Below are 22697 nucleotides of genomic sequence, written 5' to 3' on the forward strand. Positions count from 1 at the left end.
CTTCTGCAATGCTGTTTATCACAGCTGTAGACATTAAAGTACAATTTATGTCCTACTTGTATTGTTTTCAGATACACAGCGATAGTTACAGTAACGTGTGTGCATATTTATAAATGTGTTACATTTATAATTACTATTCCCTGCTTCCAGTTCACTCACACGTTTGAAGATGAAACATTACACGGAATGCGTTGCATTCTGGGAAACAATTTCCCTTCAGATGCATACATCAAATTACAGCAAATGTAGCATGTAATCCGGGCATTCCATACATACATAACATTCACTTACAAATCACACACAGTATACACACAGCAAACTGCAGTATAGTAGGAGTATTATGTAGTATGCCATTACAAACTCTTACAACATTTCTGTACTGATTTCAGTGTACTTGAGCTATAGTCTATAGTAAATATAGTAGGTCATCCAGGTATTTTTATGCATTCAGACAATTTGCACACTATTGCACAACATACATACTGGATACTGCAGAAACAGTAAGAGTAGTATGATAGTATAACATTGCGAACACAGCACAGGTAGTTTTCAAATAAGCCTGAAGGACTTGATTAGTTGTATTAGTTGTGTTTAATTAGGGTTGAATCTAAACTCTGCAGGGCTCCGGCCCTCCAGGAATTGAGTTTGACATCCCTGGGTTAAATTGTCTTGAGTGTGCGTGCGCGCGCGTGTAATTAGTGTTATTCCCTCCCTCTCCACACAAACACACACACACGCACACACACGCAGAACGCGCGTTAGTTCGTTCGCTCAGTCAGTCAGAGTTTGAGCATCGTTCAGCACGTGCGGGGCGAATAATTTGGGTAAACACGCGCTTATTTCACCTTTGTTCGCGGATTCTTCTGTGAAGTTCACCGGCTCTGTGGATGAGATGTTTGTGTCCGTGGCTTTGCTGATATTAATTCAGAGTAAGTGCTCTGTTCCATGTGATCTTCTTAAAGACTCATGATCTCCTTTGGAGAATAAGATTAAGTGCTTGTGTGTTTCTGTGTCATGCTGTATCCTATGCTTTCTCCAGTTCCGTTGAATACCATCTATATCATATGTACACGTGATTATTCCATCTGCAGGCAAAAGTTTTCTTTTAAAACTGTAAAATACCATCTAAAGTACCGTAGTACTTGAATATACCAATCATTCAGTAGATCTACAGAACCATGGTATCACCAAAGTAGACTACTTTGTTGTGAGGTTTGAAGTATAATTTTGAGATCTCTCTTAAGATCATAGTTCAGTCAGGAAAAAAATGTTCATTGAATTAATTTGAAATAATGATATTTAACATAATTAGAACAATTAATTTGGCTGCTCTGATTTTAACTTTAAATCTTAATGGCTCATTATCTGAAGTAAACAGAAGATGATGTGCTGAGATTACCATCATAACCAGTTCAAGCATGGTCAATATAACTAAGGCTTGTTTATTACCAATATTTATTACAGTATTTATAATTATAATTATAGTTAGGCCTTCATCATGGGTTTTCAGAGTTATTTAATCACTGAGATATTTTTATTTTATTTATTTATTTATTTGTTTGTTTTTACTTTTTTTTTTCATTTGATATATTTTGGTAAACCAATTTAAAATTATACTTTTGTTTTCTTAATTTCAGTTAATGTTGATTTTATTTTAAATTATACATTTGTATAGGTTTTAGTTAAATTATAAGAACCCATCAGTATTTATATGATTCTTTATTATTATTATTATTATTATTATTATTAATATCTTTAAAAAAATAAAAATAAAAAATACCATGGTACTTGGCCAGGAGAATTTGTAGAATGTGTGTTTGTGTGGTCATCCATGCGATGCCGAGCGTGTTTGTGAGGTTTCAGATGTGCAGCGCTTCTCTGATTCTGCATCTGTTGATTCTGGCTGAGTTTGATGGTGTTTTACTGTAATTCTGCTCAACACACTGCGTCTCATGAGATCTCAGAGAACACTTGTGATGCCACAGCTCTGATCAAATGGTGTGTGTGTGTGTGTGTGTGTGTGTTGAGGGTGGAGTTGTCTGTACCAGCTGTTCCAGAGTTCCACAGAGTGTCTTTGTTCTTTCAGAGTTTCTCGCGCTCCACAAGCTCACAATCACCCGACAGATCAACACAACAATCAATCAACACTGGGCTTTTTTTTCTGTTTATTCACAGGCATTATTACAGTCCTTGTATTTACACAAATCCACAATTGAATAGTTGTTAAATTCATTAAGAATCTCTATAAGAACATTTATCTTAATTTGAACCTCATATTTCACCCTAAAATTACAAGAATGAAACGGTGTTAATTTAGTATCTAAAAGAGTATGTAATGGCTCTGAAACCAAGTACAAGAAGGTTGTTTAAACACACAAAGACAGACTACATGTCATGCATTTGTTGTACTCCATTTAGTTTATGCCGATTTAAAATTCTTGTGCTAAAGCCTTACATAAATTACTGCATTGCGATAATAAAAATGAGGGGACATTTTTATAATTATTTTTAGATATTTATGTAATGTATAATTGTAATGTATGAATATTTTTGTGAAAAATAATTAAGGATCATATCACAGTAGCGAGAATCTAGGGGCAAAAGTTGTCTCCATGCAATTTATTTTTCATTGTTGTAGTTTCTGACCTGAACATTATCGAACGATTCAGCAAGAGTATCTGTATGATTGTTTAAATCTCATTCTAAAGATTAATTTGCATTTGTTGTTGAGCTGTTGTTGTTTGAGAGCTTTAAAATCTGAATCTGAATCAGTGAGCGAGTGTGTTTATGTGCTGACTCAGGACACAAGCAGTGACAGGTGTGTGTTTGTGTGTAGTTCTCAAAGGGACAGTTGCTGTCTGTGTCGTCCATGTGTCAGGTCGTCTTATCAGACTGGACACAGTGTTTTCATGTGCGTTGATTTCCGTCAGCACACAATGCCTCTCTCCATCCCTCCTCAAATTCAGACAGAGGGAAGGGTGATAAGACGTCAGGTGCAAGGTCGAGCTCGGCACCGAGCTGCTAAAAAGATGCAGTTCGAAATCTCTGCTGAATTGAAATACAGATCATATCTGTCATGTACTCTCCCTCATATTGTTTCAGAGCAGTTTTTGATTACTTTCTTCAGTGGAACATAAAAGGAGTAGTTTTGCAGGATATTTGGTGAGGAGCTGCATGGAGAAATCTGCTAAACAACTTTTGTGTGCAAACAGGTTTGGACTGACATGAGGCAGAGTCAATAATTTTATAAAACAGTGGTGTAACCCTCCTTTAAAATGATCACATTTTGTTGCTTTGCAGCCTGAAATGAAAATCGACACAGTTTGTATTTACTCAGTGCAGCTTATAACATCCAAGTGAAATCTCACCAATCTCACCTTCTCAGTGGCACAAAAAGCAACTTGATTTTCAACTGGGCTTTTTGTAAATGACCACATTCATTTTAATGACCCCTTCATCTCAGCATGAGGAGTTTTCCTGGAACGTTTCAGTCCTTGGTAGTGCAACTGAAGCAAACAATCAACTATTGGAGACAAGGCACAGTCAAAAGATCTCCAGGATAAAGTTGTGGACCAGCACCAGTCAGGAGGTGGATACAAAAACATTTTCAAAGGCTTTAATTCCACACAGTAGCACATAATTCCTAGAAGCACAGTGAAGTCTATTATTAAAGGTGCCATCTGTCATGTCTGGCAAAAAAAATCAAGTCATACTCCACATTCCATACCAGATGGGGGCAGTATGCCTCAATAAAGTGAATTGGTCTACTCTAGAGTAACAAACGAGAAACGGCATAGTCTCTATGCTCCGCCCCTACCTTCACAACAACCCCAGAGCCATAGCCAAAGCCTAAGAGGACGTTTTGCCTCCAGAGGAACGCTAGGTGATGTCAAGTGATTTTGAAACATGACATCTTCAAGCTACTCCCCTTCACCTTTACCAGTGAATATGTTCCTATTCGTTTTGTTCATGGTACATTTTGAGTTGTGTATATACACATTATTTGAATTAAATTAATTTGACAGACAACATTCTGTCAACATCATTGGTCAACATCAGACAGCTGATGTTGACCAAGCTAGCGCCAACCAACGTAACCAGAGCTGCCAACTCTCAAGCATTCACCGTGAGACACACGCAATTGACTCTTTTCACACGCTTTCACGCCACACATAAATTTTCTCACGCACAGAAAAACCACAAAGCAAAGAGGACACAGAGACCAACAGACTACACAGAGCAGGTTAGTTACGAAATAAAAAAAATGGGTAACTTATAGCTAGCTAATTATCAAACGCCATCGCTAACATTAGCACGTTTATCGAACAGCATTCGATACATTTCTATGTTATAACTTCCCGGAAAAAAAAATACACAAACATTTAAAACAAACTTCTAGCGAAATACTAACAGGATCTAACTTACCAATCCAAAAGAAATGTTGCAAGTTCGGAATCGAACCTCATTTCTTTCAGGTCCATCAGTTGTCTCCAGCGATTGAAAGCAGTGCCAATGTTTACTCTGGGTCGGCTCCTTTTCTTATCGGATTTGATTTGTGATTCCGAGCGCGGTTGTTTCCCTGTAGCGGGTGGTGGTCTCTTGCCAAGGGATTGAGCCATCCTTCCTCTCTCTTCCCTGAACTGAAATGAAGTACTAGGCTGTACTTTCCACACGATTGACATCAGGTTCAAGTACGCCCACAAGCCGTGCGAGTTATTCGTGTATTGCAGGTTGGCTGGTGGTTATGTTGCCCGCATACCGCCTCCCATGGCCGAAACTGGTATTATGACACCTGTCGGGCCGGGGCTAGTAATGCTAATTAAGGTTGATATCTCTGCAGCACTATAACTTGACATTTTTTTTAAAGACATCATCGCCCTTATTTCTTCTCATTCTTTTGATGTGTGTAGGTAATTTTTTGGATATTTTTACCTCAATTTTTGCATATGGCACCTTTAAGAAGTGGAAGATGTTTGGTGTTTGGATCAGGATGTTGCTCCAAACTAAATGAAAGAGCCAGGAGGAAACTGATCAGAGAAGCTAACAAGAAACCTACAGCAATTTTGAAGCAGTTGCAGGAATTTGACAAAGTGTTCGTTGTGTGCATGTAGCAACAATATCATAAATTCTTCATAAATGTGGCTTGTTCGGGAGAGTTGCAAGAAAAAGCCACTCCTCAAGAAATGCCACACGCAGTCACTACTCCGCTTTGCTAAAACGCACCTTGAAGATTCTGAGGCAGCGGAGACTAAAATTGAATTATTTCGCATCAAAACCAACTGATATGTCTGGCTGTAATCGAATACAGATCACCATACAAATATCAGCATTCCTGCAGTAAAGCATTGGAGGTGGTAATATCCTGTTAAGGAGGTGTTTCTCTGCAGCTGGGACTGGAGCACTTGTCGGAAATATAACGCCCTTTCCATTATCGTTAGCTGCTGCTTTAAAAAATAAATGTAAAGTTAATAATGTCCTTCAGTTTTACCATCAGTTGAGGCCGGATAGAGGAACAGATCCGCGTGTCAGACACGGTGATGAAGTTTGTTTGTGTTTGCAGTATACAAGCCATAATGCGTTAAGTGTGGCCGTACACCGTGCAATTCTGAAGGTCGGAACTTCGTGAGCCCTCGCACATATCACAATTGAGTTTATCCGAAAATCATATGGAGACAGTCCCACACGACATGAATTTACTACGATTTGACAAATAATGACGTAAGCATTAAGTTTTGCCCAATTCTGTCATTTCTTTGTGGCAGCTATGGCTTTTGACATCCAGAAAAAGAAACCAAGACATGGCAAAGGGAATGGCTGAAAAGCAGAGAGAAGCATGGCCTTAGTTCTTCATAAACTACTCAAGGCCATTTCAGAATATTTAGTCATTTTACCGGAAATACAAAAGCTATGTTCATTCATAAAACTGAACAGCAAATCCGGCACAATTCGGAATGACAAAAAATAGAGCTGTATTATACATTAAAATTACTATATAAACAATTGATATACATAATATGTGGGTTTTATCATCTTCTGATTGGTCAACTTCAGATGGATTGGCAAATCGTCTCGTTTAACCGTACATACACCACAAATTTAAACCGACAGCATGCCCATTTATTTTTTATTTTTTTGACCTGTTTGAAATTGTCGGGAGGTGCTCGTAATGTTCTCTGATCGGCCCATAATTGTTCTTACACTGTACGAGCCGCAAGCATCTGCAAAATTAAAAAAAAAATTATCTGCAAGCTCGTACGACCACAAAAATCACACCATGAATGCCCGTCCGCCTTAAGACAACTGACTCCACTGTGTGACTCGCGCCGCACTCACACTAACTGTGGTTACTGAAACCATGCTTTCTTTGCATGAACATTAGGGTGGCATTATGCAAAAATTTCCACATAGTGACATAGAGATGTGGGGACATGTTTAAAAGAGGCATTTTATGGGGGCGTGGCAGAGTCTTAACTTTGGCTAAAAAATAAAAATCCCTTTGGATTTGAGACTTTATAGTCTTTGCAACTTTACAGATCTTCTTCAAGCAGCAAGAGCTTGTAACACTCCAAAGAGAAAGGAAAAATTGAAAGCACATGACCCCTTTAAAGCAAAAGGTGGTTCAACTAAAAACTTAAAGGGGTGACCCCTTTTTCCAACTTGGTGATTGTTTTTTTTATTTTTTCTGACATGTCGGTGTTGTATCATTCACTTGGATGTTATAAGTTGCACTGAGTAAATACAGCAATTGGAAAAAAAAGTGTTTGTCTTAATTTCAGGCTGCAAAGCAATGTCATTATTTTAAACAAGGTAATTCTATTGTATACCCACTGTATATCTAAACCATTCCTGTGAAAGATGTTGAGGTTGTTTGTCTGATGCGAGTGGGTGATTGACAGCAGCTCATGGGGTTTGATAAGATGATGTATGGTACTGACACAAACCATCCGGTTTCATACTCCACAACTGGAATAATACAGATATGGAGGAATGTCAGCATTCCTTCTGTGTGATCTCATGGACATTCAAACAGACGTGAGCACTACAACTGTGTGTTGACAGAAGCCTTCCAGACAAATCAGAGCTGTTATTGTAAACTAAAACTGGCCTAAATAAACAAAATAGGTCTAGATATTAGAATTAAAAAATTAACAAATGTTGCCCTGGTATTAAATAAGTTAATGTGAAGTACTAAAACTGAAATAAAAATAACTCAATAAACTCAATGACAAAAAGCAACTGAAACAAAACTTTACAAAATATATAAAAAATAATTTAAATTCATTAATAAGAAATGTTATAGTATATGGATTATAGTAAAATAACACTGCTGGTACCACAGTACAGTGATTTAAGCACATTGACAAAAAAGTAGCCTAGAACTTTCATGAGTTTTCAGTTCCATGGTGTTCTTAAAATACCTATGTAAATATAATTTCAACATGTTTACAAGGGCCATATAATTACCATGATGCCATCACTGTACTGTGGTACAGTACTGATTTGTAAGAAGAACACCGCAAGATGCAACAAACCAAAAAGTACCATGCTATTACAATGTGTTTTTTTTTTTTTATTGTTTTTTTTTTATACAATGGCAATTCTGTGATCTTGATTGATCACTGTATTCAATGGCTGTAATCAGCCACAATTGTCCTTTTGTTAATGATTTTGTCTGTCCAGAAACCATTCCAAGAGTGATTTAGATGTTCAGTTTCCACAGGAATCCATGTCATTTTGCGCAGCTTGCATTTTTGCAAGGAGTTATATGGTCATTTATCTGTAGATGATTCAAATGAATGCGACGTGCATGATGGGATGTCAGACTCTGACAAGGAAGTTGAAATCCTAATATTGTAAAATCATCACAATGCAATGTGAATGTATGATCTGATATGGAAACCTCCTTTTGTCTGGTCCTTTTGTCTTCATCCCTTGTGGCTCGTGGTCTTACTCTATAGATGCTTGGGCAGAAACAGTCAGTCATGTTATTCAGGAAGGGAAGCACCTGGAAACAACTTTAGCCATTAATGCACCAGTGAACAGATACTAGACCTTTTGTGTCTGTTCAGTATTAATACTAGTCAAGAATGTGATCAGTTATGTTTAGAAATCCATGTTGAGCTTAATCTTATAGCAGCATCTCAAAACCCATTCATAACACCCTAGCAGCCACATAGTAATATCCTAGCAACTACTACTATACTAACATTATAGCATCTGTGTAGAGGTGCCCTAGCAAACACTAGAACTCCTTAGAAACCACAACACTGATAATATTCAGGAAGTCAAGCAACCAAAATGAACATTAGACTAAGATACCACACACTAGGTGAATTTTTCATTGTGTTGATCATTCATCCTTGTCTCTGTCTCAGGCATCGCTGTCGTCCCTGTCACCGTCACCAGCCGCAGTCCACAAGTGGAAGTGCATGAGTTCTCGGGTGAGTTTTTGTGGTGTCTTCATGTAGACGTCAGTGAGATGATGTGTGCTAACTCCATGAAATGTGCTGTCCTCCACAGATGCAGAGCTCTCCTGTGAGTTCAGGACAGAAAATGACAAGAATCCTCGCATTGAGTGGAAGAAGATAGACAAGGATGTGTCATTTGTTTATTATGATGGCCATTTCGTAGGTAACTGATGTTTGTGATGTACAATTTTTACAACCGTTTCATCTGCTGGACATTATACAGTGTAGCACAGCAACCCCCTCTCAAACACACAGGCCACATACACACTACAGTTAAATTTGGTTGTCAGTTCACTCCTTTGTTTTACTCCTTAAGTACCTCTGTACACACATAATTAGCTAAAGTACGTTAGTGACAACTAGGGTTGTAACGGTATGAGATTTTCATAGTATGATAATCGTCTCAGAAAATACCAAGGTTATACGGTATTAAACAATCAAAACAGGTTTTTTTGGGAGGGGGGGGGGGGGGGGGGGTTGGGGTTGAACAAATGTTTGAAAGCATGTTTATTCAAATTTTAATAAACGCAAGAAAATTTTACCATTTATTAGTTTATTAATTAGTTTATTAATTCATACAAATTCATAAATTCTGGTTTGACTTAATTTTTCTGGATTCTGTACATTTAATACAAATATAGTATCAAAAATGGTGGTAATGAAAATGCATACAAATTTAATTGATGTTTTAAAACCTTTTATTCTTTTGTTTTTGCAAAGGGCTGCACAACAGAGACTTACCAAATTAAATTGATGGAAAAAATTATATTCCCTAATATTTATGTAAATTATTATTATTTTAGAAGTAGGCTACACTATAGTACAATCGTAATTTCTTCGAGTTAAAAAGCAGACTTTTATTTGGACGGGTTGTATTGAAGAGCTTTGAGTGTCAATGTATTTGTTTTTGACAGTGGTTTTCTCAAATTAAAATGATGAAATGATTATTAATTGTTCTCTCGGTGAGTGTAACAATATAAACTTCCTAATTACGGGAAGAAGGAGATGGGAACTGGCGGACAATCAAAAGAGACTTTAATAATAAATAAACACAAAACAGTGCGACAGCCCCTCGCGGACAACTGTCGTGCACAAATAAAAACCAAACACAAAATAAAGCTCAGGCCTGGTCCTCTCTCGTCCTTCACTGTCGTCGCTCCTCTTTTGTAGCCTTCTGATCTCCCCTGTGAGACTCGAGGGCTCATTTCCAATCACTCCACCGTCCCACTCGTCACATACCCCCATCGCCTCTCGCTGGCCGGGGGGTACTCCTGAGACTGCTGTACAGCAGGCACTGTTAAACCTGGCACTTTAAGCCTCGCCGGCACATACTTGTGAATGTAGTACATGACAATGCCGCTCATTCACAGAGAGACATGCAAAACAAACAGATTAGCCTATATATTTATATAGCAGTGCTTTTGTCATTATTTTACAGCTTTTGTTTTTTATTTATTCATCAATCCTTCAAATCGCACATTTTCTGTGACATCTGCAGAGTAGCTAGCTACTGTAAATTCATTGTCAATTAAATAAAAAAAATGAAATTATGCATTTATCAGACGCTTTTATCCAAAGCAACTTACATTGCACTCAGGCCAACAATTTTCTCCTAACATGTGTTCCCTGTGATTTGAACCCCCAACCTTGCGCTTAAAAACACAATGCTCTACCACTTGAGCTACAGGAACACTATTTTCATACAAAAACGCAGAGATTTGCTACATGAGTCTATGCAATGCTATACAAACAGGTCATGTTTAGTTTTTAAATAAAACCTAAACTGTTCAGGCATGTCCACATTCACGCATTTCATACAGTAGGCTTAAACGGCTTAGTTCACAAACAACTGACAGTCGTGACTTAAATTTGATTTTCATTTACAAAAATAAACTCTCAAATTCTGCATTAGTAACTTACTGTTCACTCCATCAAGCTGTCGCCCTCAAGCCCATTCCTGGCTCATTTTCAGTCAGACTTTTCAATAAATTCTTAACTGGAGACTTTATTTGTCGGAGTCACAACTCACTGATTCAAATGGCAATATGCTCCGTTCAATTTGTGAATGAATCGTTTACCGTTAAAATAAAAAATCATGTAGCTAAGTAAAGGTTTCAGATACTTGAAAAATGTGCTTAAGTACAGTCATGTATTAAAAATGTCTTCCACTGGATCTGGTGAAGCAGTTATCATTTAGAGATGTGCAAATGTCTTCTGTGTTGTTCAGGGCCATTTCATGATCGTGCAGAGATTAAAGGGGCAACAGTGCGGCTGCGCAGAGTGACTCAGGTCGATGCGGGCAAGTACCGCTGTGAGGTCAGCGCTCCGCTGGACTCGATCACGCTGGGAGAGACCAACGTCACACTGAGAGTGCTGGGTAACACACGCCTATTCTGCTCTCTGATGCTCTGCGTGTTCTACTTGTGTTTCTAATGTGTTTTATGCGCTTTCAGTGCCTCCACAAACACCGTTGTGTGACGTGCCCAGCTCTGCTATGACAGGATCTCAGGTGGAGCTTCGTTGTAGGGATCAGCACAGCATCCCACCCGCTGTCTACACCTGGTTCAAAGATAACCACGCTCTGCCCATCCGCCAGCCCAACGCCACATACACGGTCAACGAGTTCACAGGCATACTGGTGAGGATGAAAACTGCCAGTGTTGACCTGCTAACTGCTGAGATGAATGTTTAATGCCGTTTAATCTAGTTAACGCAACACATTCAGCTGATTTAACGTTACAAACAGCTCATCTACACTACTGTTCAAAAGGTTTTTTTAATATTTTTGAAAGCAGTCTCTTCTGCTCACCAAGATTGCATTTTAATAAAAAATGTACAAAAACTAATATTATAAATATTATTGAAAATATTCTATGTTAATATTTTTGTAAAATGTAATTTTCTGTACACGCATATTTTGTTAACAACTTATTTTGGATGCAATTGATCATGATTAATGGTTTGACAACTAATTTTACTTTTTTTAAATTGACTACATATCAGTCCCACGTGTGAAAAAATAAGGTGGATCCACCTTATAGCCTGCACATGGATGACCGTCTGGAACTTTTCCATGCTCTGCACATGGTTGGCCGCTGCTTTGAGGCAGAGTGCTGCTGATATACTGTGAATAAGTGATCGAGTAAATTAAACTTCTCCATGTTCAATACACTGCAGGCCGCTGCTCTGAGTTATGGCACTGCTTGAATCGTAGAATTGAGGGTCTGTGAACCCCATGTAAACTATTGGGTCCCACTTCTCTGAAATTATTTGGCCCGCCCCAGCCCAACGCGTAAATAAAGTGAAATTTCTTTACCCGCCCCGAGCCATGGGGACATAACGCAAGTTACATTGCTACGTAGACTGTATTGTAACCTTATCAAAGAACCTAATAAAATATGAAAATGTATGGCTTTATTTTACTGACAAATGTCAAGAGCACATTATCTCTCTGCTCGCGTGCGGATTTTCTGGATCTTGCATATATCAATCCAATACACAATATACAGTATATTGGCCTATATGACCACATTAATTTTTAGAATCATATGCTTTTGTTTAGATAAATTGTTCAGAAGGGTTTGACCAAACGCTTACACTAGGTTATTTACAAATCATCCAAACAACCGATTCATTTCTAATACTATTAAATGTAAAGAAATTACAGATCCATCTCTGAAATCTGATTGGTTTATAACTTCTGATAATGTTAAATTCAGGTGCAAAAATAATTAACGTTTTAAGTGCATCTGGTTTTGTGCAATAGCAAAGAAAGATTTGCACTCACGCAATGTATTAATGTGCTTTCGTGCTACAATAATATGCTATCGACATTTGTCAGTAAAATAACCAAATATTTATACTTGGCTATAGGGAATTGCACGCAAAACGGGTATTTTCATCACTACTGTGAACCTCTCATAGACGGCCCTGTGGGTGACAAGGCTATTTTCCCGCCAATTTCAGGCCCCGGCTTGGTGGGGAGGTTAGTCCCAGAAAGCTTGCTACCAAAGTCCTTAACGCCATTGCTTACTGTAGGGTAGAAAAGCTCAGGCAGCATTGCATCTGCTTGGGGGCACATGGGTAGAAAGGCAGTGAATATTTATTCTGAAGAAGACATAGGAAGTTTAGTTGAACAAGGGGGATTGGGAATTGACATGTCACAGACCCATCACCTAAAGTTTGTCCCAAGCTGCCATGGCTTCTATATTTAAAGGGTTAGTTCACCCAGATAGCAAATTTATGTAATTAATAACTCACCTTCATGTTGTTTCAAACCAGTAAAACCTCCGTTTATCTTTAGAACACAGTTTAAGGTATTTTAGATTTAGTCAGAGAGCTCTCAGTCCCTCCATTGAAGCTGTGTGTACGGTATACTGTCCATGTCCAGAAAGGTAAGAAAAACATCATCAAAGTAGTCCATGTGACATCAGAGGGTCTGTTAGAATTTTTTGAAGCATCGAAAATACATTTTGGCCCAAAAATAGCAAAAACGGTGACTTTATTCAGCATTGTCTTCTCTTCCGTGTCTGTTGTGAGAGAGAGTTCACAACAAAGCAGTCTGGATATCCGGTTCGCGAAAGAATCATTCAATTCACCAAATCAAACTCAATCGTTTTAAACTGTTTGCATCTCTAATACGCATTAATCCACAAATGACTTAAGCTGTTAACTTTTTTTAATGTGGCTGACACTCCCTCTAAGTTCAAACAAACCAATATCCCGGAGTAATTCAGGCACTCAAACAGTACACTGACTGAACTGCTGTGAAGAGAGAACTGAAGATGAACACCGAGCCGAGCCAGATAACGAACAATAGACTGACTCGTTCACGAGTGAAGAACTGGTTGAATCAGTGTTCGGATCACCAGTAGTTCTGTTGGACGGTTCGATTCAATAAACCGGTTAAAGAAAACGGTTCACCGGTTCTTTAGCGCTCGACGTAATGGCGTCATTTGTGATGATTGCCCTTGATTCAAGCCTTTAGTTTACCCGTGCTCATAACACTCGCACAGAATCAGTTCAGAATCAATCACCAAAAGAATCAGTTCAGTTCAGACGCTCTGTGTGTCGGTCTGCTTCACGCTGAATCACACATTCGCAGTATCATCAGCTCCTCGGTTTTAGCGGACGCATCTGACAGAAACGTTTTTTGACTCAAGAGCGAGTCAATGTTTTGTTAGTTTTCTGGCTCGGCTCGGTGTTCATCTTCAGTTCTCTCTTCTCTCAGCAGTTCAGTCAGTGTACTGTTTGAGTACATGAATTACTGTACTCCGGGATATTGGTTTGTTTGAACTCAGAGGGAGTGTCAGCCACATTATAAAAGTTAACAGCTTAAGTCATTTGTGGATTAATGCATATTAGAGATGAATTACGATTCCGTTCGATTTGGTGAACTGAATGATTCGTTCGTGAACCGGAAATCCAGACTGCTTTGTTTTGAACTCCCACAACAGACACGGAAGAGAAGACAATGCTGAATAGTCATAGTTTTTGCTATTTTTGGGCCAAAATGTATTTTCGATGCTTCAAAAAATTCTAACCGACCCTCTGATGTCACATGGACTACTTTGATGATGTTTTTCTTACCTTTCTGGACATGGACAGTATACCGTACACACAGTTTCAATGGAGGGACTGAGAGCTCTCGGACTAAATCTAAAATATCTTAAACTGTGTTCCGAAGATAAACGGAGGTCTCACAGGTTTGGAACGACATGAGGTTATTAGTGAGTTATTAATTGCATAAATTTGCTATCTGGGTGAACTAACCCTTTAAGGTTCAGCTGCAGAGGTGAAGAAGTGAACCAGCATCTTATCAGTATAATATATAGATGTTATACTCACAAAGATTCTGAGATTATGGGACAAAGGAAAAACATGTATTTAAAGGCAAATATTAGCAAATTGGAGAATCAAAAATAATCAATATCGTGTCATTAATGGTTAATATCATCAGTGTGGCTTGCTTATGCATTTGTTTTGAATGAAAGTGACTGTTTTGTATAAATGAAGACATGCTGTTGTTTTGAGGTGAATGTCCTCGTGTTCAGATTTTACTCTTGTTATGAGTGTCACAATGACAAAGTAATGCTGACAGACTGACACAAGCGTCTCTGAATAACACTGTCTGTCACACACTCAAGGACACACCAAATGATTCTGGGCTTCATTTCAGTTTGTTTGACCAAGCATCCATCTCAATAAGTAGTTGTCAACTATATGCTACATTTTTGGGCTATTTCTGATGTAACTTTTTTATTGTATAAACTGTTTTGAATGTTTAACCACCAGTCAGTTTGTAAAAATTTGATTCCGAATAAGAACCAATCGGAGTGATTCATTGAGTCAGGGAGTCATTCAATTGATTCAAATGTACAATTCATGAGTTCAAACATGAATGGTTCTTGATTCTAGACCTTACATAAAAAGATGAAGGTGTGTTTGACTGTTGTTCTCTTGTGCTTGAGTCAGACATTCCAGACTGTTAGCAGAGCCGATTCGGGACAGTATCACTGTGAGGCCAAAAATGGTGTGGGACCTGCCAAGAGCTGCCAGGGCACACACATGCATATTGGTGAGGAGTGTGTGTGTGTTCGTACCTAGTTAACCATATTTTGGGAACAGATTTGTACCAAGAATTGAGCTGAACCTGACAAAATCTCCCAAAACCTTTTTGAGGAACTAAAGTTAATTACTTGAAATCAAATAAGTTTTTCTTGTTTTTTTTTTTTCGGTTTTTATTTTTTCACCTAGTTGCCAAGGTACTAAAATAACCAAATCTGAAATGACTAAAACTTAAAAACTGAACAGGCTTATTTTTAAAAACAAATCTATACAAATTTTAAAAATGCTACAAAATTGTTAAAACTTTGAATTGAAAACAGAATAAACACTACCACTTGAGCTACAGGAACACTAGATGGATCAGAGCATTGTGCCATGCAGCGCACGGTTGGGGGTTTGATTCCGCGGGAACACATGATAGGTAATAATTGATAGCCTGAATGCACTGTAAATCGCTTTGGATAAAAGCATGTGCTAAATGCATTAATTTAATCCACAGAAGCAGCACTTTCTCTGTTCTTGTTTACAGTAATGCATTAGAAGTGTAAATGTTTTTGTTGTGAATATGGTTTCATAAAATTTGATTTTATAATATACAACTTAACCCTGGATGAAAATCAGCTAGTTCAAATCATATGTCAGTGTAAATTGCATTAAAATCAGTGAACGTATGAATTATTCTGGTAAACTAAAACCATTTTAGTTACCTGGATTAAATCGGAAATATTTGAAAAACAGCATTTCTAATTTTCAAATTGAAGCGCTAAAATTTCTAACTGGGAATAAAAGTTAAAACTGAAATAAAAATAATTACATTTCAGTAGTATGATTAAAAAAAATATTACTAGAAATGATAATAGTAAATAATGCTAAATTAAAAATGTGATGTATGATTGTGCAATCATCATAATAGTGAAGATTCAATATAAAAACCCTGATGTGAGAAACTCTAAGAGTGCCTATGATTTGTTCAGATTGGCTTCTAGAAGTTATTATATGAATCATATTCAGGTGGAGTGTGTTGAATCTTCAGAATGTGAATGTTTCATCAGGTGTGTGTGTGATCTGTAACGTGTCTCACAGATGATCTGAATGTGGCGGCGGTGATAGCCGGAGTGGTTCTGCTGTGCCTGATTATGCTGTTTTGTGCTTTTGGAGCGTTTTATGCCCATCGACATGGATACTTCAGCCGTGAGTAGCTCTCCATCTTGCGTCTCATAAAGCTTATTTTCTCCATATATTATGTAAAGAACACATTCTGAGGATGCAATACATTTTTTCTCTTCATTTGAACGTAAAGTTTGATACACTGTAGTACATTCAAAAGACATGCAAATTGATTGAAAAGTAAAATAATTATAATTTAAATTGTCCAAATGAAATATAGGGTAACATGAGCAATAATTATACAGCATCTATTAAAACATAAACCGTGTTAGGTTCAACATATACTAATACAATATTATCAAAAGTTGTATCATTAATGTACTGTGAACTAATATGAAAATTAGCATTTATATAAACTTAAGATTAATAAATGCTGTAAAAATCTATTGTTATTTCATGTTAGTAAATGAGAACTTACTGTAAAGTGTTACCAAATATAGTTGTAGAGCGGTGTTCTATTATATTTATTCATTTTTAATAATCCACTTATTTGAATTATTTAGATTTTTTTTATGTTAATTGTAAATGTAAGGTTAGTGCGGTACAAAACATCAGTTTCTCCTTTAATAAAATTCTTTTATGAATATATTTATACATTTTCTACTGTAAAGTGAATAAATCATCATGTTTTATACTTTAATAATCAACCTCAGGATTTTACTGCCCCTCTGTGGTGAAAATTATGACCAGAATTTTAGCAAAAAGGAAAAATATAAATGTTTTTTTTTAGTTTTTTTTTCAGTTCTAGAATTTACAAGTACATGCATTTTATTTCAGGAAATGGTTTATAATAAGTGTTAGTTTTATTGTAATAACACTCAGTGTGATTCATTATATCAGGAGTGAATTATTAGTTACATTTCCAGAGAAAGACTCTTATTACTGTCCATGTTTAATAAAGTTGATTTTACATTTGGACTTTCTTTTCTGTTTCTGACTGACCTGAACCTGTAATACTGTCATACACAGGACACAGAGGAAGGTAAGATCACTAGTTTACTGCCTTAACTAACACTGTGTGTGTGTGTGTGTGTGTGTGTGTGTGCGCGCTAACCGTCCTGGTTGATCCAGAAGCACAGGAAGCTGAACAGATGGCTGTCTGTGTTCTGATCAGACGTTGAGTTGTTGTGGTTAACACAGGAGAGTTTTGAGTCGCATGTGAAGATTAATGGCTCGGCCTTCACTGATTCCCAAGACTATGCATGGCGTTCTGTGTGTGCCTTTCCGTCAGCGGCAGATGGTAGTGTTTGACCTTTGACCTCAGCGGTGCATTATTACAGGTCATTCTGGATCACGCAGTGTCACGGCACGGCTCACATTAGCAGCCAGAACCTCCACAGAACCGAACACAAGTGAGTCACGGCAGAGAGAGAAACCCCAGTGACTGCAGACCGACACACAGAGAGAGAGAGGGTGTTTGAGAGAGAGAGAGAGAGAGAGAGAGAGTTTGTTCTGGGTGTGAATCATTTTCTTGCAGCATCATGGGATTGTCTCAGTGTCTAACTGTGTCTGTTATTTTCTGTGTTCTAGTCAACATTCAGGCTACAGTCATCCTCCAAAGGAAGTGAGTGATTTTTCTTTTTTATTCCAACGGGGTGGTGGTGGGGGGTTTGGTCAAGAGGAATTGTGGGAAGTGTTTTGGACACACTGGTATTAACTCAGAATTTGACCCTGCAGGGGTTTTAACCATTTAGATACTACTGCCCCCCAAATATCCCAGTCCTAAAATGTATTTATCTTATACATGTTTGATACATTTTAAAGACTGTATATTTTTATGTATAAATTCCCGGTTTATATGGTGTAGAATTAATATAAATGTGTAAAAAATGAATTGCAAGACATGGTTTCATTTTTTTTTCGGCTCACTATAAAGTACTGTACAATGTATTAAAATATTTATTATTAATTTTAATTTATTTTAATCAATTTTTATACACTATTGATTTGCTTTATATGAATTAAATTTCAAAAATAATGTACAAAAATATCATTTTTATTTTTTTAACCACAGGATTTCAAACACACGCAGTCATTCATGCTGTGATGTGGAAACGATGGATGGATGGATGGTGATTGTTGTGACACTGGAGCTACCATGAAGAAACTCGGTAACAGTCGGTCTCTCTATTGCAATAATATTCTTCCAAAGGCCTCAGATGAAGCGTCTCCTGCTGGAGGATCATCATGAGTGAACCAGATGAACGTGAGCGACTGAAGTGTTTGACTGGTGCCTTTAAACCAGTCGAGAGTCTGATTGATGACATTTGACACATCGTGCCTTTCATTTCAACTCAATCATGTCTGAGTGTGATGGTGGGAATCATGGAATGGGATGAATTATTGTATATTTTATCTATATTTGTTTTGTTTTTTTAAATAAACGTTTTTGTCTGAATTGGAACATTTATTTGTAGCTGATGCATTTATCTAAAAGTGATTGAGGAGAAATGAAGTGCTCAAATACAAAATTATGAGAGTGAAAGGAAGGCAGCGAAGTTAGTTTTACAATAAAGTTTCATTTTTTTAACAATGAGTTCACAATCTATCATATTTTCAACATTAAGCTTTATAAATGTTGTGAAAGATGTTAAAGATTGTTCACAGTCCCTTTAATACCTTTTATAATTGTATTTAACTTAATAATTAGCAAAACGTCTGCCGCATTTATTAATGGTGGTTTCAACATTTATTGATACTTTACAATCAAAAATTATTTTTTTTATCCATAAAAGAATGGACTTTTTTTAATAGTATTTTTTTAATCCATTTTATTTGGGATTTGTTTTTGTAATTGTATTTGTAAAAAAAAAATGTCCTTTTGTTATTTTAGTACTTTTAAAAGGTTTAAGAGTTTATTGCAAGTAACAAATGTTTATGATTTTAGCATAAGCATAATGACCCTGAATAAAATACAAATAATATTTATATTTTGAAGATAAACGAAGCCTAATGGGTTTAAAACAACATGGAGGTGAAAACGAACACTAGTCATTTCTGGGTGAACTAATCCTTTTGCTGTTTGTTACATGTTCACTAATTTTTGTAAAGCAATGATGAACAAGATCTTATTGTAAACCGTTACTGAAATGTATTTTACTATAATAACAATAAACAGATGTTCAGAAACCTGTTTTGAAGAAAGCCAGGCTGTAAAACAATGGATGAAACGCAGCATCACACAGACAAGCTGATTTTTGAACCAAAGACTTTATTAAATATTGAGCTCATATTTTCAGCGCACAGACAGTAATGGACAGAAGGCGTTCATTTTGTCACCACCTCCTCTAGTTTGGGTTCTGTTGAAACAACATGGAAAATGTTTAGGTCAGTCATTAACCAAAGATGAACAAACTAACCTAAAGGAAAAAACTGTAGGATCCGCTTCAGATCTTTACAGATCATTGTGAAGTTTGACTAGATCCATCAAACATTAGCTAGTATCTTACAGAAGCACTGATCCAAGAAATCATGTCTTAATGTTACTGTAGTTCAGATGACAATCATCCTGCTTTAAACTACTTTTATTCACTATTAAAGATTTGATTTCATTTATTATGTGACTTAGGTTTCCTAATAGACTATTTTATTAGTACAGATCAAATCAAATATTTTTTTGTTTATACATCTAGCTGCTTAGGTTGCATAAATACTGCAACAATACACCTAATAACTAATGATTTTGGAAATATGTCTTGTTTTGAGTGTTATTTTATATATATATATATATATATATATATATATATAAAATTAGTATATATATTAGTTTTTATTTAGTATTTAAACTTTTAAATATTATTTTACTTATTTTTGTTTCAGTTATTCTAACACATCAATTAAACAAAATGAAAAAGAGAAGTGTTGACTTGGCAACTACCTGAAATAAAATAAGCTACTTATATTTCTGTTAACATTTATATTAAATAGTGAAGTGCAAAATTAAAATTAGGGATGCAAGATATTGGATTTTTGCAGATAACTGATATTTTTCAACTCATTTTGGCCGGTACTGCTAGATTTAATTTTGTTTGGAAACACCACCAAGTCTCTCCTGTGCAGAAATATTTAACATTTTGGTTTTTAACACGAACTTATTTGTTAGCATTAAATAAACAATAATGAAGGTTTTTTTTGACCGTACATTGAAGCTTTGAAAATAACTATAAATAAACTAAATATCAATTGCTGCAGTGTTAGACCTTACATTTTATTTTAAGATTTTAATATTTGTACATGGTCTAAGGCAAAAAAAAGCTGTAAAAATTCTGAAAATATTGTAGAGCTTATGATTTGTTTAAAAAATAAAACAATTACACATTAATGAATAAATCATTATATATAAAATTATGTAGTGTGTGATATTTTTTATGTAAGCTATAGCTTCTGACATTTAAATCAAAATATATTCATTATTTTATGTCATCAATTACTGCTCATTTTAAAATCAGAAATTCTGTACGTGCTTTCACAGATTAAATGCAGCGATCCAAAACAGTGAATCTGATCATCATTCATACAAAACTCTGTATTTGTATATCAGTCCGATAATATTGTGTATCCCTAATAAATATGTATTTAAAGTGCTTTAAAAAACACAAATTACCAAGGTGTTCTCCACCTTCAAAAATAGTTTCTACAGTATGAGAGCTTCAAACCCTGATCATCATGAAGTGTCTCAAACTCACCTGGGAAGTTGAACTGAGGGAATTTGGTGAGATCTCCTCCTCCGAACAAGCGCTGGAGTTTGGTCATCTCCTCCGTCAGGTTCTTCTGATAGGCCGGACCGGCTTCAACCACACCACCAGCGGTCCTACAACACAACAAAACCAGTGAAAAACCACTCAAACCACTGTCAGTGACAGTTCAGGTGATGTGAGATGAACATGTTGAGCGGTTGGTCACACACTTGCTCTTGACGTTGTACTCGCGGATCTTGTCCAGGAAGAGCTTCTGCACAGGATCCAGGTCTCGGGCTTTGTTGAAGACGACGGCGGACAGACCGATGTTCCTGCGCAGAGTCACGCTCACAGCCGAACGAAACAGGGACGACAGCTGGAAGAGCCGATGAAGAGCCATGATCTACACACAAACACACACACACACACGACTGCTGAAGATCCTCGGAGACTGACAGAAACACATGGTAAATCTGCAGAAGCATAACGGTCTTGTCGTGACGCTGTTTGACAGTGTTACTTTATAAAAACGAGTGACTTTTAATATGATATTAAGTCATTTATTTTCTCATCCAACTTTTTGAGGAGACACTGCCTCGCTTGCATCCTCGGAGGAAATGCCCCTGATATATATATATTATATATATATATATATATATATATATATATATATATATATATAGACACACAAACACACACTAGACCGATCGCATTTCGTTCCTTGGTAAAATTAGCATTTTAGGGGCTAAATATCACGCTCTTGGGATTGGGGTCGCTTCGACCCGCGGACTTGGCCACACTGGTTCAGGCGGAGCGGCATTTACTACACAGAGCCGTGGTTCACTGACAATTTACTGAAAATCGCAGGCGATTCATTGCCGATCTTGAAAGCGATTTGTGTGTAGCTTGATGTTTGAACTTTGAACAAACATCAAACCAGAGTCGAACTCAGCAAGGTCAAAGTGGGCTTTTCCAGATGTTACCGTAGTATTACAATGATAGTACTGAGTGAATAATATTGTACATGATCACAGAAGACATTCAGCATATTGATACTTATTAAAGTACTGTAACGTTAGTTACAGTAAAGCCCTGATTATCATTATGGTGAGCTAATCGATCTGTGCTAATTTGATTGCACTGGCCTCATGCGACTAGAGCGCGCGTGCAACTACAGTGTACATACATATGTAAAAACAATATTATCATTTTCATGCGAATTAAACACAATACAGAAATATATCCTCTAACCTTGTGTTTGACACTCGAGCCTCCGACAGACGAAACAACAGCTTCCGGATCAGCGCGGGTGCTTATGGGTATGACCTCTGGTATGACGCGTAACTTTCGCAGGTTTTTTCTCAGGGGGCAAGGAACTCGACCGGAAGTTGAAGTCGGGTGGGGGCTGCCATCTTTTAGCAGAACTTCACTTGCGTTAGCATTCCCATTGACTCCCATTCATTTTGGCGTCACTTTGACAGCGAATAACTTTACATCTGAGGCGTTTAAAGACTCCGTTTGTCCATTATTTATTTCTAAAGATACACGACAATGTATAAAGGGCTCCATTACCTTCTATGTTACATTATGGCCCCGTATAAACAGTTTTTGTAAAAAATAGGCTAACGATTGCGTCATAACCACTCGTCTCTCTGTCGCATTACCGTACAGACAGGAGGAGAAGCTCGCAGGCAATTAACTTAATATGGCGTACTGGCGTTACATTTTAAAATACTATACAAAATAATTAATCAGAATACTTACTCCTGCTCACTCACGACAAAGAACTCGCCGTCTCTGCAAGATTAAAGATGGCAGT

At 37.0% G+C, this 22697-nt stretch overlaps 2 protein-coding genes across 4 annotated transcripts; one reads left to right on the top strand and one right to left on the bottom strand.

Moving 5' to 3' along the window:
* The first annotated feature begins 718 nt into the window (after positions 1 to 718).
* jam2a (junctional adhesion molecule 2a) lies at positions 719 to 18606 on the top strand. Of its 3 annotated transcripts, XM_052591378.1 has the most exons (11): positions 719 to 929; positions 8376 to 8441; positions 8521 to 8631; positions 10696 to 10845; positions 10922 to 11106; positions 14943 to 15045; positions 16119 to 16226; positions 17172 to 17184; positions 17483 to 17554; positions 17733 to 17766; positions 18217 to 18606. In XM_052591378.1, the coding sequence occupies exons 1-11, from the start codon at positions 893 to 895 to the stop codon at positions 18247 to 18249; spliced, it is 912 nt and encodes a 303-aa protein (XP_052447338.1). In that variant the 5' UTR covers positions 719 to 892; the 3' UTR covers positions 18250 to 18606. The 3 variants fall into 3 exon arrangements, 2 of the variants coding, with proteins under 2 accessions (XP_052447338.1, XP_052447407.1); XR_008163901.1 differs by lacking the exon at positions 17172 to 17184 and having other exon boundaries at positions 721 to 929; positions 17274 to 17554; positions 18217 to 18264; XM_052591447.1 differs by lacking the exon at positions 17483 to 17554 and having other exon boundaries at positions 721 to 929.
* Positions 18607 to 19393: 787 nt separating this feature from the next.
* On the bottom strand, positions 19394 to 22264 carry atp5pf (ATP synthase peripheral stalk subunit F6). Its single transcript, XM_052591613.1, has 4 exons — positions 22130 to 22264; positions 21109 to 21281; positions 20888 to 21012; positions 19394 to 19501 (listed from the first exon to the last, which is right to left on the bottom strand). Exons 2-4 carry the CDS (start codon positions 21276 to 21278, stop codon positions 19470 to 19472), a joined length of 327 nt encoding a protein of 108 aa, XP_052447573.1. The 5' UTR covers positions 21279 to 21281; positions 22130 to 22264; the 3' UTR covers positions 19394 to 19469.
* Between the last annotated feature and the right edge of the window lie 433 nt (positions 22265 to 22697).

This window comes from Carassius gibelio, chromosome A1, assembly GCF_023724105.1.
Source record: "Carassius gibelio isolate Cgi1373 ecotype wild population from Czech Republic chromosome A1, carGib1.2-hapl.c, whole genome shotgun sequence".
Lineage (NCBI taxonomy): Eukaryota > Metazoa > Chordata > Actinopteri > Cypriniformes > Cyprinidae > Carassius > Carassius gibelio.

What these genes read in the sequence shown, in the direction of transcription:
- jam2a (XM_052591378.1), top strand. Translation starts at nt 893, where the DNA reads ATGTTTGTGTCCGTGGCTTTGCTGATATTAATTCAGA. An exon ending in CGTCACACTGAGAGTGCTGG is followed by an intron (nt 10,846 to 10,921) that starts GTAACACACGCC and finishes ATGCGCTTTCAG; the next exon opens with TGCCTCCACAAACACCGTTG. An exon ending in CTCCACAGAACCGAACACAA is followed by an intron (nt 17,555 to 17,732) that starts GTGAGTCACGGC and finishes TCTGTGTTCTAG; the next exon opens with TCAACATTCAGGCTACAGTC.
- atp5pf (XM_052591613.1), bottom strand. Translation starts at nt 21,278, where the DNA reads ATGGCTCTTCATCGGCTCTTCCAGCTGTCGTCCCTGTTTCGTTCGGCT. An exon ending in GAGTACAACGTCAAGAGCAA is followed by an intron (nt 21,013 to 21,108) that starts GTGTGTGACCAA and finishes GTTGTGTTGTAG; the next exon opens with GACCGCTGGTGGTGTGGTTG. An exon ending in CCCTCAGTTCAACTTCCCAG is followed by an intron (nt 19,502 to 20,887) that starts GTGAGTTTGAGA and finishes TTGTTTCAACAG; the next exon opens with AACCCAAACTAGAGGAGGTG.